The sequence below is a fragment of the Rhinatrema bivittatum genome, chromosome 9 (assembly GCF_901001135.1).
Source record: "Rhinatrema bivittatum chromosome 9, aRhiBiv1.1, whole genome shotgun sequence".
Classification (NCBI taxonomy): domain Eukaryota; kingdom Metazoa; phylum Chordata; class Amphibia; order Gymnophiona; family Rhinatrematidae; genus Rhinatrema; species Rhinatrema bivittatum.
In genome coordinates, this window is record NC_042623.1 from 185,972,572 (window position 1) to 185,987,549 (window position 14,978).

At 46.9% G+C, this 14,978-nt stretch overlaps 1 protein-coding gene across 4 annotated transcripts in view; it reads right to left on the reverse strand.

The window, feature by feature from the left end:
- LOC115098948 (receptor-type tyrosine-protein phosphatase beta-like) overlaps positions 1-14,978 on the reverse strand; it is a 101,060-nt gene that overhangs the window by 73,526 nt on the left and 12,556 nt on the right. For 2 of the 4 annotated variants that reach the window (XR_003858646.1, XM_029616093.1), the window contains exons 6-9: positions 12,037-12,294; positions 10,133-10,390; positions 8,226-8,483; positions 363-620 (exon numbers count right to left, since the gene is read on the reverse strand). Coding sequence is in view for 3 of the 4 variants with exons in the window: in XM_029616093.1 (XP_029471953.1) it covers positions 363-620; positions 8,226-8,483; positions 10,133-10,390; positions 12,037-12,294 (1,032 nt within the window). In the remaining variant the exon portion in view is untranslated. The remainder of the gene's footprint in view (positions 1-362; positions 621-8,225; positions 8,484-10,132; positions 10,391-12,036; positions 12,295-14,978) is intronic. The other 2 variants (XM_029616094.1, XM_029616095.1) reach the window with 1 other exon arrangement.

Below are 14,978 nucleotides of genomic sequence, written 5' to 3' on the forward strand. Positions count from 1 at the left end.
TCTGATTATTGCAATCAACTTCTTAATGTTATTTTATTCTACTTCACATTGATTTATATATTAAGATTTGCAATTAATCGACTACTGAACAAACATACACAAACATAAACATTTGTAGCAATTCCCTTTGTCTCATTAATCCTATAAGCTAATAACATATCCATCATTATTTTTAGCTGGCACCTAAGTGTTTTAACTCAATATAGGTGTGTGAAAGAGAGGAGAATTAAATTAAGCATTCTGATGAGGTAACCCAAGTCCTCTGTGTCACAAGTAGAATGTAAAATATGATCCTTGTCTGACGATGTGAATACGGAAAATGGAAGAACCATTTCCACTTGATGTTCATTCTCAGTACTCACTTGTATATGTAGACGTCTGACTCCAATTTCCATGTGTGACGTTGTCTCCAGCAAATGCAGTGATTATGAATGTGTACTTCATCCCTGGAGTCAGGCCATCTACAGATACAGATTCTGAGCTCACATTAATTATCGTAAAGGGTACTTCTATGAGTTGTATCTGATAGAAGCTATTGTTTCCCACAGGTCTACTCCAGTTTAGAAATACAGAGGTTGTGGATATGTTGAGAACGTTTAATTTCTGTATAATTTCAGGCCCTGTAATCAATAGAAATAAGAATAATTATTCTAGAAGCACAGTAAAGAGAAAAAATTACTTCTTGATGAAGGAAATTACAGCACAATAGCACATTTTTTAAAATTGATTCTCCCAGTCTTCCTATTTTTGCCCATCTGAAAAGATCAACAATCGTCTGAGCCTGATTATTTCAGATATAATACATTCAGAGGAACCCATGGGCCTGAGAAGAAAGCAGCAATGACCTTCAAATCACAAGATCTCTGTTTGCATGGATTATGCGGTAGTCACCACGCTTACCCTAGAGTTGTCAGGTCTGTTTGCTAAAATATCAAAACAACTAGAAAGTTGTGCTTAGGCCGTAGTTGATTACACCGCAGAAAAGGGCAATATGCCTTAGATATGTTGAAGATACTATTGATTACTGTCCCTGCTATTCACAGATGCAAATGCTTAAGTGCTGAAACCTGTGAACTATCAGACAAGAATTGGGTGCTTCTGGGAGATGTAAACAACAGCCAAGCATGAAGGGAAGAAATCAAGGCAGGACCAGAGTCTGAGAATGCAGATGCTGACCTGTGAGCTAGATTTATTAACATAGAGGAGAGCGGAGACATCCTCTTGCATCTGGTGGCTTGCTCACTGTTGCCAGTGTTAGATATTTCTCCAAGGGAGTGTACACTTAACTTCCTCAGAATATCTGACAGGATCGGGCACAGCACTCACCCAGTCCTTCTTAAGATTGAGACCAACAGGTAATCCTGGGTGAAAGGAGGAACCTTCACCAGAATATAAGACCTCAGTGACTAAAAGTGTAGGGAAGGACTCGGGGAACAGAAACAACCCTTTACATGACATAACATACTACGTTTACGGATCGCGAGTGATAGTAAGTTAAATACTTCCTTTGTTTACATCTGGGACTTGCCTGAAGTCTAAGAGAGCTGCTTACATTGTTTGTTGTGTTTCCTACTGCTCTTTGTTATTATGAGACATCTTTGCTCTCAGATGACCTGCCTGTTTTATTTGCTTTTTGCTGTGCACATTTCTCAATTCCACTGTAAATAAACTGCACTTAAGGAAAAGCTAGTGTCTGCCTTCTTTTTATTCTGGCTGTTCCCAAGCCACTACCACTCGAGATAGCACAATTTCACATACAATATAAAAGTAAGCAAAGATGTAACTGATCAGATCAATACACTCTTCAGGTGTTGCGCTCCCAACCGCTTCCCCTCTGATCGGGCTCAGTAAGGTCTACCTCCGCGCCGGCAACCGCAGGTTCCCGCATGGCCCAGGTGCCGGAGCTCTCCCTGCTCGCCCATCTTCCACGTGGCGGACGCCATTGCTGACTCGTCCTTCACCGGCCGCGCGCGCGCAAGGACGCCCGTCTTGAGTGTCCTGCTCCCGGAAGCCCGGCTCCGCCTACTCTGATGACCTCACGCCCAACTCCCAATATAACCGGCGCCCAGCCATTACTCAAGCGCCTTGCAACGAAGTTCCCAACTGCTTAGTTGTTGCCAGTTGCGCTTCCTGATAGTCTCCCTGCGTTCTGAAGACTCCGGTTTGCCTCTGACTACGCTTCTGCCAGCTGCCCGCCAAGACTCCGGTTTGCCTCTGTCTATGCTTCTGCCTGCTGCCCGCCAAGACTCCGGTTTGCCTCTGACTACGCTTCTGCCTGCTGCCCGCCAAGACTCCGGTTTACTTCTGACTACACTTCTGCCTGCTGCCCGCCAAGACTCCGGTTTGCCTCTGATTACACTTCTGCCTGCTGCCCGCCAAGACTCCGGTTTGCCTCTGACTCCGTCTCTGCCTGCTGCCCGCCTAGACCCCGGCTTGCCTCTCACTACGTTCCAGCCTGCCGGCCCCTTTACCAGGCTACCCGGGTCGCATTCCACTTCGGGCCTTCCTTCAGTGACTCTCTGACTTCCTGGGAGGCTTCCAGGCTGTTACTGGACTTTTATCTCTACTTCTCACTGCAGCTCCTAAGTCCCAAGGGTTCGGGCCCCTACGGGCTCCTCCCGGGGGGGTCCCGGGCTCCGGGTGAAACCTAGCCTGCACTGTCTCCGCCTACCGGCCTGCCTAGCCATTGGTAGGCCGGCCCAAGGGTCCACCTTCTACCTTCCGACCTACCTAAACCAGAACAGTTTGCAAAGCCATGGACTCGGCGGAGAATCCTGGGCTCCAGGCCATCCCGGGGATGGCACAACGCATCCAGCAGCAGCAACAGTGCATTGATACCTTGGCCGCCACTGTAGAGCAACTGCTCGGCTGTTTGGACACCGCTCCCTCGGCTCCGCCTCCTGCTTCAGTAACAGCCTGGTCTCGACAACCCAATTACCTGCGCCAACACGTTATGCAGGGGACATCAAGACATGTCGAGGCTTCTTGAACCAGTGCTATGTACGCTTCACCCTTCTGCCCGCACAGTTCCCTTCAGATGCAGTCAAGGTGGCCTACATATTCTCCTTGCTGGATGGCAGGGCACTGGACTGGGCTTCGCCCATGTGGGAGCGTCAGGATCCCTTGTTGCAGAACCTTCAAGAATTTGTACTGAACTTCCGCCTTGCCTTTGACGATCCCGCACGCCAGACCACGGCCACCTCGGAGCTCTTGCACCTCAGGCAGGGGACTCGCTCCGTGGCCGATTATACGATAGACTTTCGAACATTAGCAATGGAAGTTGGCTGGCGGGATGATTGCCTGAGGGGGATCTTTTTGGAGGGCCTAGCCTGCCGTATCAAGGATGAGCTCGCAGGCCGAGATCTCCCGGATGACCTCAATGACCTGATTGATATAGCTGGGAGAGTGGATCGTCGCCTACAGCAGAGGGATAAGGAGAATCGCTGCGTTCGCAGAACACCACCACCAACTCCCAGTCCCGCACAGCTTCCAAATCCCAGGGTACCATCTGCTTCCGCCACGCCCGGAGAACCCATGCAGCTGGGGAGGTCTCCCCTGACTCCTGAGGAGAGAAAGAGACACCACTCCTTGGGTCTGTGCCTCTACTGTGGGGGCAAGGGTCATTTTCTCACCAATTGCTCTGAACGTCCGGGAAACGACCGAGCCTAGGTCATCATGAGGAGCTACTCCTAGGCTTTGCAGGCTCAGCTCCTCATTGTGTTCTTCCAGTGACTCTCAAATATCCCGGTGGGGAACTTCAGACTTGTGCCTTTATAGACTCAGGGGCAGAGGGCAACTTCATCGTCGCAGAGCTGGTTGACCAACTTCTACTTCCCACGCAACCCCAGTTTCCACCGCTGCGCATTTCTTCCATTCGTGGCACCTTGCTCCCAGGGACCGTTACCCGCTGCACCGGTCCTCTGACCCTCCAGGCCGGACTGCTTCACTCTCTCTCCTAATCCTTGAACGGGCGGTGCACCCCCTGGTCCTGGGTCTGCCCTGGTTACGGCGCCATTCACTAGTCATCCAGTGGGATACCTTCCACCTCACCCAATGGAGTCCCCACTGCTTCGCTCATTGCCTACAGGTTCCTCGTCCCAGGAGGCCAATACAACTCTGTTCCTCGCTCCTCCTGCCAGAACCATACCAGGCCTTTGCTAACGTCTTCTCCAAAGAAATGTCAGACATTCTTCCGCAGCACCGGCCTTTCGATTGCCCCATTGATCTACTACCGGGCACCAAGCCCCCTCGAGGTCGAGTATATCCACTGTCCTTAACAGAAACCGCAGCCATGTCTCAATATGTTACCGAGAACCTGGCCAAGGGCTTCATTCGACCGTCTCGTTCCCCCGCAGGAGCAGGCTTCTTCTTTGTGGCTAAGAAGGACGGCTCACTCCGCCCCTGTATTGACTATCGTGGTTTGAATGCTATAACTAAGCGTGATCGCTACCCTCTGCCTCTGATCCCCGAGCTACTGGACCGCCTTCAGGGGGCACGCATTTTCACCAAACTAGATCTCCGAGGGGCCTACAATCTCGTCCGTATCCGGCCTGGGGATGAATGGAAGACGGCCTTCAACACTAGGGATGGGCATTACGAGTATCTGGTAATGCCCTTCGGACTCTGCAATGCGCCGGCCGTCTTCCAACATCTCATGAACGAGGTCCTACGTGAAATGCTGCATTCCCACGTGATAGTGTACTTGGATGATGTCCTCATCTTTTCCAAGGATCTGGAGCCTCATCTCCAACACGTCCGACAAGTCCTGCAAGCTCTCCAAGATAACCACCTCTATGCCAAACTAGAAAAATGCATCTTCGAAGTCGAGTCACTGCCCTTCTTAGGATACATTATCTCCTCCACTGGCTTTAGGATGGACCCTGAGAAAGACTCGGCCATAACCAAGTGGCCCCAGCCTCTGGGTCTCAAAGCCCTCCAAAGGTTTCTAGGGTTCGCCAACTTTTATAGACATTTTATTCCTCGCTACTCTCACCGAGTCGCTCCCCTCACTACCTTAACCCGTAAGGGAGCTGACCCTAGGAACTGGCCTGACGCCGCCTTGAAGGCATTCGCGGACCTAAAAGAGGCGTTCCTGGCGGATACTTGCCTTCGTCACCCTGCTCCAACTAAACCCTTCATCGTGGAGGTCGACGCCTCCAGTGTGGCCGTAGGGGCAGTCCTCAGCCAACACTCCTCCTCTGGACAACTACTGCCCTGCTCCTACTTCTCCAAGAAATTCTCCCCGGCTGAGACAAATTATTCAATTGGGGACAAGGAACTCTTGGCAATCAAGCTTGCATGGAAGAGTGGAGGCAGTGGCTCGAGGGCGCAAGACACCCCATTACCGTATTCACAGATCACAAGAACCTGGAATTTCTGTCCCAAGCTCAACGATTGAACCCCCACCAAGCCCGATGGTTCATGTTCTTCAGCCGATTTGATTTTACCGTTCAGTATCGCCCGGCAGCGAAGAACCTACGAGCAGACGCCCTGTCCAGGACCTCTATGGCAGAGGAAGAGATGGATCCTCCTCAATACATCCTGGATCCCGGTAAGGTTCTCCACTCCGCATTAACGGTCCTTTCCCAAGATAGGACCGTAGTCCCTCGGCAAGATCGGCTAAAGGTCCTACGTTGGGCCCATGACTCCCTCACGGGAGGACATTCCGGACGAGAACGGACCTTGGAGCTCCTCAACCGGTTCTACTGGTGGCCTAGTTTGCGACAGGATGTACGCACCTATGTGAGTTCATGCCCCACATGTGCTCAACAAAAACCCAGTCCGGACCCTCCCTGTGGCCTCTTACAGCCGCTTCCGGTACCTGCAGAACCATGGACCCACTTGGCCATGGACTTTATGGTCGACCTGCCCGTATCCCAGGGGAAGACGGTCATTTGGGTCACGGTTGACCGTTTCTCAAAGATGGCCCATTTCGTCCCATTACCCAAGCTACCATCAGCACCAGAATTGGCCCTCTTGTTCGCCCAACATATTTTTCGTATCCATGGACTTCCCGTGGACATTGTTTCGGATCGTGGGCCCCAATTCACCGCACGATACTGGAGGGCCCTCTGAAAGTGTTTTAAGGTACAACTCAGTTTTTCCACCGCGTTTCACCCCCAAAGTAATGGTCAGTCTGAGAGGATGAACCGCTCTCTAAAGACCTTCCTACGGGCTTTCATTAATGAAAGACAGGATAATTGGACCGAGCTTCTGCCATGGGCTGATTTCGCCTACAACAATCAAGTTCATGCTGCCACTGGACTCTCTCCCTTCCAGTTGGTTTATGGGAAGCAACTTAGGCCTCCACTTCCCACTCATACGTCCAGTGTCTCCCCGGCCGCCCAGATGATGGCACAACAACTACAGACTCTCTGACAAACAACTCAGGACAAGCTAAACCTCGCAGCTGCCGCGGCCAAGCGCACAGCTGACCGCCACCGACGCTGGGCACCCACGTACTTACCAGGAGACCGGGTATGGTTGAGTACGAAGAATATTCATCTTCGGCTTCCCTCGAGACGCTTCGCCCCCAGATTCTGTGGTCCCTTCCGGATTGCTGAGCGAGTAGGTCTCGTGTCCTACCGATTGAGGTTGCCGTCCTCACTCCGGATCCATGACGTCTTCCACGTCTCACTGTTGAAACCTCTGGTCCTCTCCCGTTATCATCGCAAGCTTCCAGATCCTTCGACTACCCCGGTCGCCGAGGACCCCACGTTCCACGTATGCGAGGTACTCGATGTACGATTCCACAATCGCAGATGGGAGTATCTCCTCACCTGGGAGGGTTGCGGTGCCGAGGATAACACTTGGGAACCCAGCCGGAACATCCTGGACAAGTCCCTTCTCTGCCAATTTCATCTGGAGCATCCGGATAAGCCTCGCTCACTCAAGAGGGACCGTAAAGGGGGGGAGGGGTACTGTTGTGGTCCCGACCGCTTCCCCTCTGATCGGGCTCAGTAAGGCCTACCTCCGCGCCGGCAACCACAGGTTCACACATGGCCCAGGTGCCGGAGCTCTCCTTGTTCGCCCATCTTCCACGTGGCGGACGCCATTGCTGACTCGTCCTTCACCGGCCTCGTGCGCGCGCAAGGACGCCCGTCTTGAGCGTCCTGCTCCCTTAAGCCCGGCTCCGCCTACTCTGATGACCTCATGCCCAACTCCCAATATAACCGGCGCCCAGCCGTTACTCAAGCACCTTGCAATGAGGTTCCCAACTGCTTAGTTGTTGCCAGTTGCGCTTCCTGATCGTCTCCCTGTGCTCTGAAGACTCTGGTTTGCCTCTGACTACGCTTCTGCCTCCTGCCCGTCAAGACTCCGGTTTGCCTCTGACTATGCTTCTGCCTGCTGCCCGCCAAGGCTCCGGTTTGCCTCTGACTACGCTTCTGCCCGCTGCCCGCCAAAGACTCCGGTTTGCCTATGACTCAGTCTCTGCCTGCTGCCTGCCTAGACCCCGGCTTGCCTCTCACTACGCTCGAGCTTGCCGGCCCCTTTACCAGGCTACCCGGGTCGCATTCCACTTCGGGCCTTCCTTCAATGACTCTCTGACTTCCTGGGAGGCTTCCGGGCTGTTACTGGACTTTTATCTCTACTTTTCACTGCAGCTTCTAAGTCCCAAGGGTTCGGGCCCCTACGGGCTCCTCCCGGAGGGATCCCGGGCTCCGGTGAAACCTAGCCTGCACTGTCTCCGCCTCCCGGCCTGCCTAACCATTGGTAGGCCGGCCCAAGGGTCCACCTTCTACCTTCTGACCTGCCTAAACCAGAACGTCAGGAGCATCACAACACCTTGGATAATAAACATTATAAGTAATGCATCCTTTCCTTTAGATACTGCCAGATTAATTATTGCAATTGTTTTCCATGTCTGATTATTGCAATCAACTTCTTAGTGTTATTTTATTCTACTTCACATTGATTTATATATTAAGATTTGCAATTAATCGACTACTGAACAAACATACACAAACATAAACATTTGTAGCAATTCCCTTTGTCTCATTAAACCTATAAGCTAATAACATATCCATCATTATTTTTAGCTGGCACCTAAGTGTTTTAACTCAATATAGGTGTGTGAAAGAGAGGAGAATTAAATTAAGCATTCTGATGAGGTAACCCAAGTCCTCTGTGTCACAAGTAGAATGTAAAATATGATCCTTGTCTGACGATGTGAATACGGAAAATGGAAGAACCATTTCCACTTGATGTTCATTCTCAGTACTCACTTGTATATGTAGACGTCTGACTCCAATTTCCATGTGTGACGTTGTCTCCAGCAAATGCAGTGATTATGAATGTGTACCTCATCCCTGGAGTCAGGCCATCTACAGATACAGATTCTGAGCTCACATTAATTATCGTAGAGGGTACTTCTATGAGTTGTATCTGATAGAAGCTATTGTTTCCCACAGGTCTACTCCAGTTTAGAAATACAGAGGTTGTGGATATGTTGAGAACGTTTAATTTCTGTATAATTTCAGGCCCTGTAATCAATAGAAATAAGAATAATTATTCTAGAAGCACAGTAAAGAGAAAAAATTACTTCTTGATGAAGGAAATTACAGCACAATAGCACATTTTTTAAAATTGATTCTCCCAGTCTTCCTATTTTTGCCCTTCTGAAAAGATCAACAATCGTCTGAGCCTGATTATTTCAGATATAATACGTTCAGAGGAACCCATGGGCCTGAGCAGAAAGCAGCAATGACCTTAAAATCACAAGATCTCTGTTTGCATGGATTATGCGGTGGTCACCACGCTTACCCTAGAATTGTCAGGTCTGTTTGCTAAAATATCAAAACAACTAGAAAGTTGTGCTTAGGCCGTAGTTGATTACACCGCAGCAAAGGGCAATATGCCTTAGATATGTTGAAGATACTATTGATTAGAACTGTCCCTGCTATTCACAGATGAAAATGCTTAAGTGCTGAAAACTGTGAACTATCAGACAAGAATTGGGTGCTTCTGGGAGATGTAAACAACAGCCAAGCATGAAGGGAAGAAATCAAGGCAGGACCAGAGTCTGAGAATGCAGGTGCTGACCTGTGAGCTAGATTTATTAACATAGAGGAGAACGGAGACATCCTCTTGCATCTGGTGGCTTGCTCACTGTTGCCAGTGTTAGATAGTTCTCCAAGGGAGTGTACACTTAACGTCCTCAGAATATCTGACAGGATCGGGCACAGCACTCACCCAGTCCTCCTTAAGATTGAGACCAACAGGTAATCCTGGGTGAAAGGAGGAACCTTCACCAGAATATAAGACCTCAGTGACTAAAAGTGTAGGGAGGGACTCGGGGAACAGAGAGAACCGCTATTACATGACATAACATGCTACATTTACGGATCGCGAGTGATAGTAAGTTAAATACTTCCTTTGTTTACATCTGGGACTTGCCTGAAGTCTAAGAGAGCTGCTTACATTGTTTGTTGTGTTTCCTACTGCTCTTTGTTATTATGAGACATCTGAGCTCTCAGGTGACCTGCCTGTTGCATTTGCTTTTTGCTGTGCACATTTCTCAATTCCACTCTAAATAAACTGCACTTAAGGAAAAGCTAGTGTCTGCCTTCTTTTATTCTGGCTGTTCCCAAGCCACTACCACTGAAGATAGCACAATCTCACATACAATATAAAAGTAAGTAAAGCTGTAACTGATCAGATCAATAAACTCTTCAGGAGCATTACAACACCTTGGATAATAAACAACATCATAAGTAATGCATGCTTTGCTTTAGATACTGCCAGATTAATTATTGCAATTTTTTTCCATGTCTGATTATTGCAATCAATTTCTTAGTGTTATTTTATTCTACTTCACATTGATTTATATATTAAGATTTGCAATTAATCGACTACTGAACAAACATACACAAACATAAACATTTGTAGCAATTCCCTTTGTCTCATTAATCCTATAAGCTAATAACATATCCATCATTATTTTTAGCTGGCACCTAAGTGTTTTAACTCAATATAGGTGTGTGAAAGAGAGGAGAATTAAATTAAGCATTCTGATGAGGTAACCCAAGTCCTCTGTGTCACAAGTAGAATGTAAAATATGATCCTTGTCTGACGATGTGAATACGGAAAATGGAAGAACCATTTCCACTTGATGTTCATTCTCAGTACTCACTTGTATATGTAGACGTCTGACTCCAATTTCCATGTGTGACGTTGTCTCCAGCAAATGCAGTGATTATGAATGTGTACCTCATCCCTGGAGTCAGGCCATCTACAGATACAGATTCTGAGCTCACATTAATTATCGTAGAGGGTACTTCTATGAGTTGTATCTGATAGAAGCTATTGTTTCCCACAGGTCTACTCCAGTTTAGAAATACAGAGGTTGTGGATATGTTGAGAACGTTTAATTTCTGTATAATTTCAGGCCCTGTAATCAATAGAAATAAGAATAATTATTCTAGAAGCACAGTAAAGAGAAAAAATTACTTCTTGATGAAGGAAATTACAGCACAATAGCACATTTTTTAAAATTGATTCTCCCAGTCTTCCTATTTTTGCCCTTCTGAAAAGATCAACAATCGTCTGAGCCTGATTATTTCAGATATAATACGTTCAGAGGAACCCATGGGCCTGAGCAGAAAGCAGCAATGACCTTAAAATCACAAGATCTCTGTTTGCATGGATTATGCGGTGGTCACCACGCTTACCCTAGAATTGTCAGGTCTGTTTGCTAAAATATCAAAACAACTAGAAAGTTGTGCTTAGGCCGTAGTTGATTACACCGCAGCAAAGGGCAATATGCCTTAGATATGTTGAAGATACTATTGATTAGAACTGTCCCTGCTATTCACAGATGAAAATGCTTAAGTGCTGAAAACTGTGAACTATCAGACAAGAATTGGGTGCTTCTGGGAGATGTAAACAACAGCCAAGCATGAAGGGAAGAAATCAAGGCAGGACCAGAGTCTGAGAATGCAGGTGCTGACCTGTGAGCTAGATTTATTAACATAGAGGAGAACGGAGACATCCTCTTGCATCTGGTGGCTTGCTCACTGTTGCCAGTGTTAGATAGTTCTCCAAGGGAGTGTACACTTAACGTCCTCAGAATATCTGACAGGATCGGGCACAGCACTCACCCAGTCCTCCTTAAGATTGAGACCAACAGGTAATCCTGGGTGAAAGGAGGAACCTTCACCAGAATATAAGACCTCAGTGACTAAAAGTGTAGGGAGGGACTCGGGGAACAGAGAGAACCCTATTACATGACATAACATGCTACATTTACGGATCGCGAGTGATAGTAAGTTAAATACTTCCTTTGTTTACATCTGGGACTTGCCTGAAGTCTAAGAGAGCTGCTTACATTGTTTGTTGTGTTTCCTACTGCTCTTTGTTATTATGAGACATCTGAGCTCTCCGGTGACCTGCCTGTTGCATTTGCTTTTTGCTGTGCACATTTCTCAATTCCACTCTAAATAAACTGCACTTAAGGAAAAGCTAGTGTCTGCCTTCTTTTTATTCTGGCTGTTCCCAAGCCACTACCACTGAAGATAGCACAATCTCACATACAATATAAAAGTAAGTAAAGCTGTAACTGATCAGATCAATAAACTATTCAGGAGCATCACAACACCTTGGATAATAAATATCATAAGTAATGCATGCTTTGCTTTAGATACTGCCAGATTAATTATTGCAATTGTTTTCCATGTCTGATTATTGCAATCAACTTCTTAGTGTTATTTTATTCTACTTCACATTGATTTATATATTAAGATTTGCAATTAATCGACTACTGAACAAACATACACAAACATAAACATTTGTAGCAATTCCCTTTGTCTCATTAATCCTATAAGCTAATAACATATCCATCATTATTTTTAGCTGGCACCTAAGTGTTTTAACTCAATATAGGTGTGTGAAAGAGAGGAGAATTAAATTAAGCATTCTGATGAGGTAACCCAAGTCCTCTGTGTCACAAGTAGAATGTAAAAGGTGATCAAGCTCTGACGATGTGAATACGGAAAATGGAAAAACCATTTCCACTTGATGTTCATTCTCAGTACTCACTTGTATATGTACTCGTCTGACTCCAATTTCCATGTGTGACGTTGTCTCCAGCAAATGCAGTGATTATGAATGTGTACTTCATCCCAGGAGTCAGGCCATCTACAGATACAGATTCTGAGCTCACATTAATTATCTTAGATGGTACTTCTATGACTTGTATCTGATAGAAGCTATTGTTTCCCACAGGTCTACTCCAGTTTAGAAATACAGAGGTTGTGGATATGTTGAGAACGTTCAAATTCTGTATAATTTCAGGCCCTGTAATCAATAGAAATGAGAATAATTATTCTAGAAGCAGAGTAACGAGAAAAAATTACTTCTTCATGAAGGAAATTACAGCACAATAGCACATTTTTTAAAATTGATTCTCCCAGTCTTCCTATTTTTGCCCATTTGAAAAGATCAACAATCATCGTAGGCTGATAATTTCAGATATAATACGTTCAGAGGAACCCATGGGCCTGAGCAGAAAGCAGCAATGACCTTAAAATCACAAGATCTCTCTTTGCATGGATTATGCGGTGGTCACCTCGCTTACCCTAGAGTTGTCAGGTCTGTTTGCTAAAATATCAAAACAACTAGAAAGTTGTGCTTAGGCCGTAGTTGATTACACCGCAGAAAAGGGCAATATGCCATAGATATGTTGAAGATACTATTGATTAGATCTGTCTCTGCTATTCACAGATGCAAATGCTTAAGTGCTGAAACCTGTGAACTATCAGACAAGAATTGGGTGCTTCTGAGAGATGTAAACAGCAGCCAAGCATGAAGGGAAGAAATCAAGGCAGGACCAGAGTCTGAGAATGCAGGTGCTGACCTGTGAGCTAGAATTATTAATATAGAGGAGAATGGAGACATCCTATTGCATCTAATGCTGTGGTTCTCAACCTTTCTAATGCCGTGACCCCGTAATACAGTTCCTCATGTTGCGGTGACCCCTCGCCCCGCCCTCGCCCTGCGAGGGCGGGACGAGGGTGGGGCTTTGGTCATATGGGGGCGGGGTTATGGATGGGGTTGATTTTAGTGCATATTTATTTATTATGACATTTATAAACAGAACCACCATTCCTCATAAAACAATAAAATTAAGAAACATAAAGCATCAGTTATAATAGTAAAACCATACTAATAAAATAATACTTTAAAATTACTGATAAATAGAATTTCTATTAATTAAAATCATATACATTTTTATAATTTCCCAAACACCAATAAAATATTTCAAAACAGCACATATATCAAATAACACACAATCATTAAAACTAATAAGGATTTTAAAAAGCCCCTGCTGTCCATACATGGGAGCTCTTGATTTCCAGTCACCCTGATATTGTCGAGGATTAGGAGGTTATCCTCTCTCTCACACACATACTCACATGTCCATTCTCTCTCACACATATACTCTCACATACATACACATTCATGCTCTTATATGCACCATAACCTCTCGCTCTCACAGACACTGACACACTCTCAGGGTGTAAGACACACTCTCCCCCCCCCCCACTCACACACACTCTTACTCCCCTGGATTTTCTCATACACACTCATGCTCTCACTCTTACTGGCTCCCTCACAACCTCAGAGCCTCTCAGATAAAACTCTATGCAGCAGAAATAATGCTGAATGTTGAGAATTGTGTTATGCAGACTAATCTGGAAAATGCACTAATTTCTACATGAGTCATAATGAATCAGTCCTCAGCTGCAGGCTTCAATTGATTATCCTGGCTCCCTTTAATTTAATGTTTGCCAAATACAGTTCATGTGTAACAGCAATCCTAATTCTCCACCAGATCAAGCTGATTTCACATCCCACTTCATACTTTGTCACCTCCAGCTGAGTCAAACAATTAATCTAATTACTGCCACTGCTGCCACGTGGCTATTGGGGAGGCGCTGATTGCTGCTATTGGCACTGAAGCCCATTCTGCTGCCTCCTCTGTGCAGGCCCCCTGGGTTTCCACTTCCTCCATGTTGATCTCGTACATTGTGAGATCCGCCATAGAGAAAGTGCTACTCTTGCACATTCCCAAAGATTACATGTACCAATCAGTAAAAAGTAATTTATTTTTTTTTACATCTGCTTCCCTTTATTTTTTTGCAATTTCCTTTTATATTGCCTTTTTTTCTGTTTCTTTTCTCTCCACCTGTCTTCTTCCCTCAAACACACAGTCAGGTTCTCATTCTCACATGCATTTCTCTCTCACACGCACATATACACACAGGATCTCACTGTCACATGCTCTTTCTGTCATGCAATCATTCATACACACAGTCTCTCACTGGCACAGGCTGTCTGGGTCTCACACACAGGCTCTCTCACACCCCCACATACTGCCTTGCTCAAGCATAGGCTCTCACTGTCACATGCTGTCTCTTTCACACACACAAAGGCTCTCACATGCTGTCTCTGCAAACACACACAGTCTCTCAATTCACTCTCACACACAATCTCTCAACTCATCTCATACTCGCACACACCTCTCTCTCACCTCTGGGCCTCTTCTTTACGGGTTGCCACAGGATGGGCTCTGCAGCGGCCCTAGTCTTCCCGGCCCCGCTGCTCCTCTTCTGCACGCGGTTGACGCGCCTCCTCCTTCCTGCCCGTGCGGCTCCGGCAACATTTGTCTTCCGGGGCAGGGTGGGCAGGAAGTAAGTAGGAGGAGCACCGCGACGCGCTCCCTTTTGGGGTTGGAGGAGGCAGGTCTCCAGCTTTGCCCCGCCTCCCCGCAGCAGCTGCGGCGCCGCGGACCGGCAAAAATCCCCAACGGCCCGGTAATGGTCTGCGGACCGGGCCGTTGGGGTCGGTCCGCAGACCAGTTTTGGTCGAACGACCTGTGTTTTGGTCAAATGACCAAAACACAGGCGACCCCTGTGTTTTGGTCGTTCGACCCCCGCCGGGGTCGCGACCCACAGGTTGAGAACCGCTGATCTAGTGGC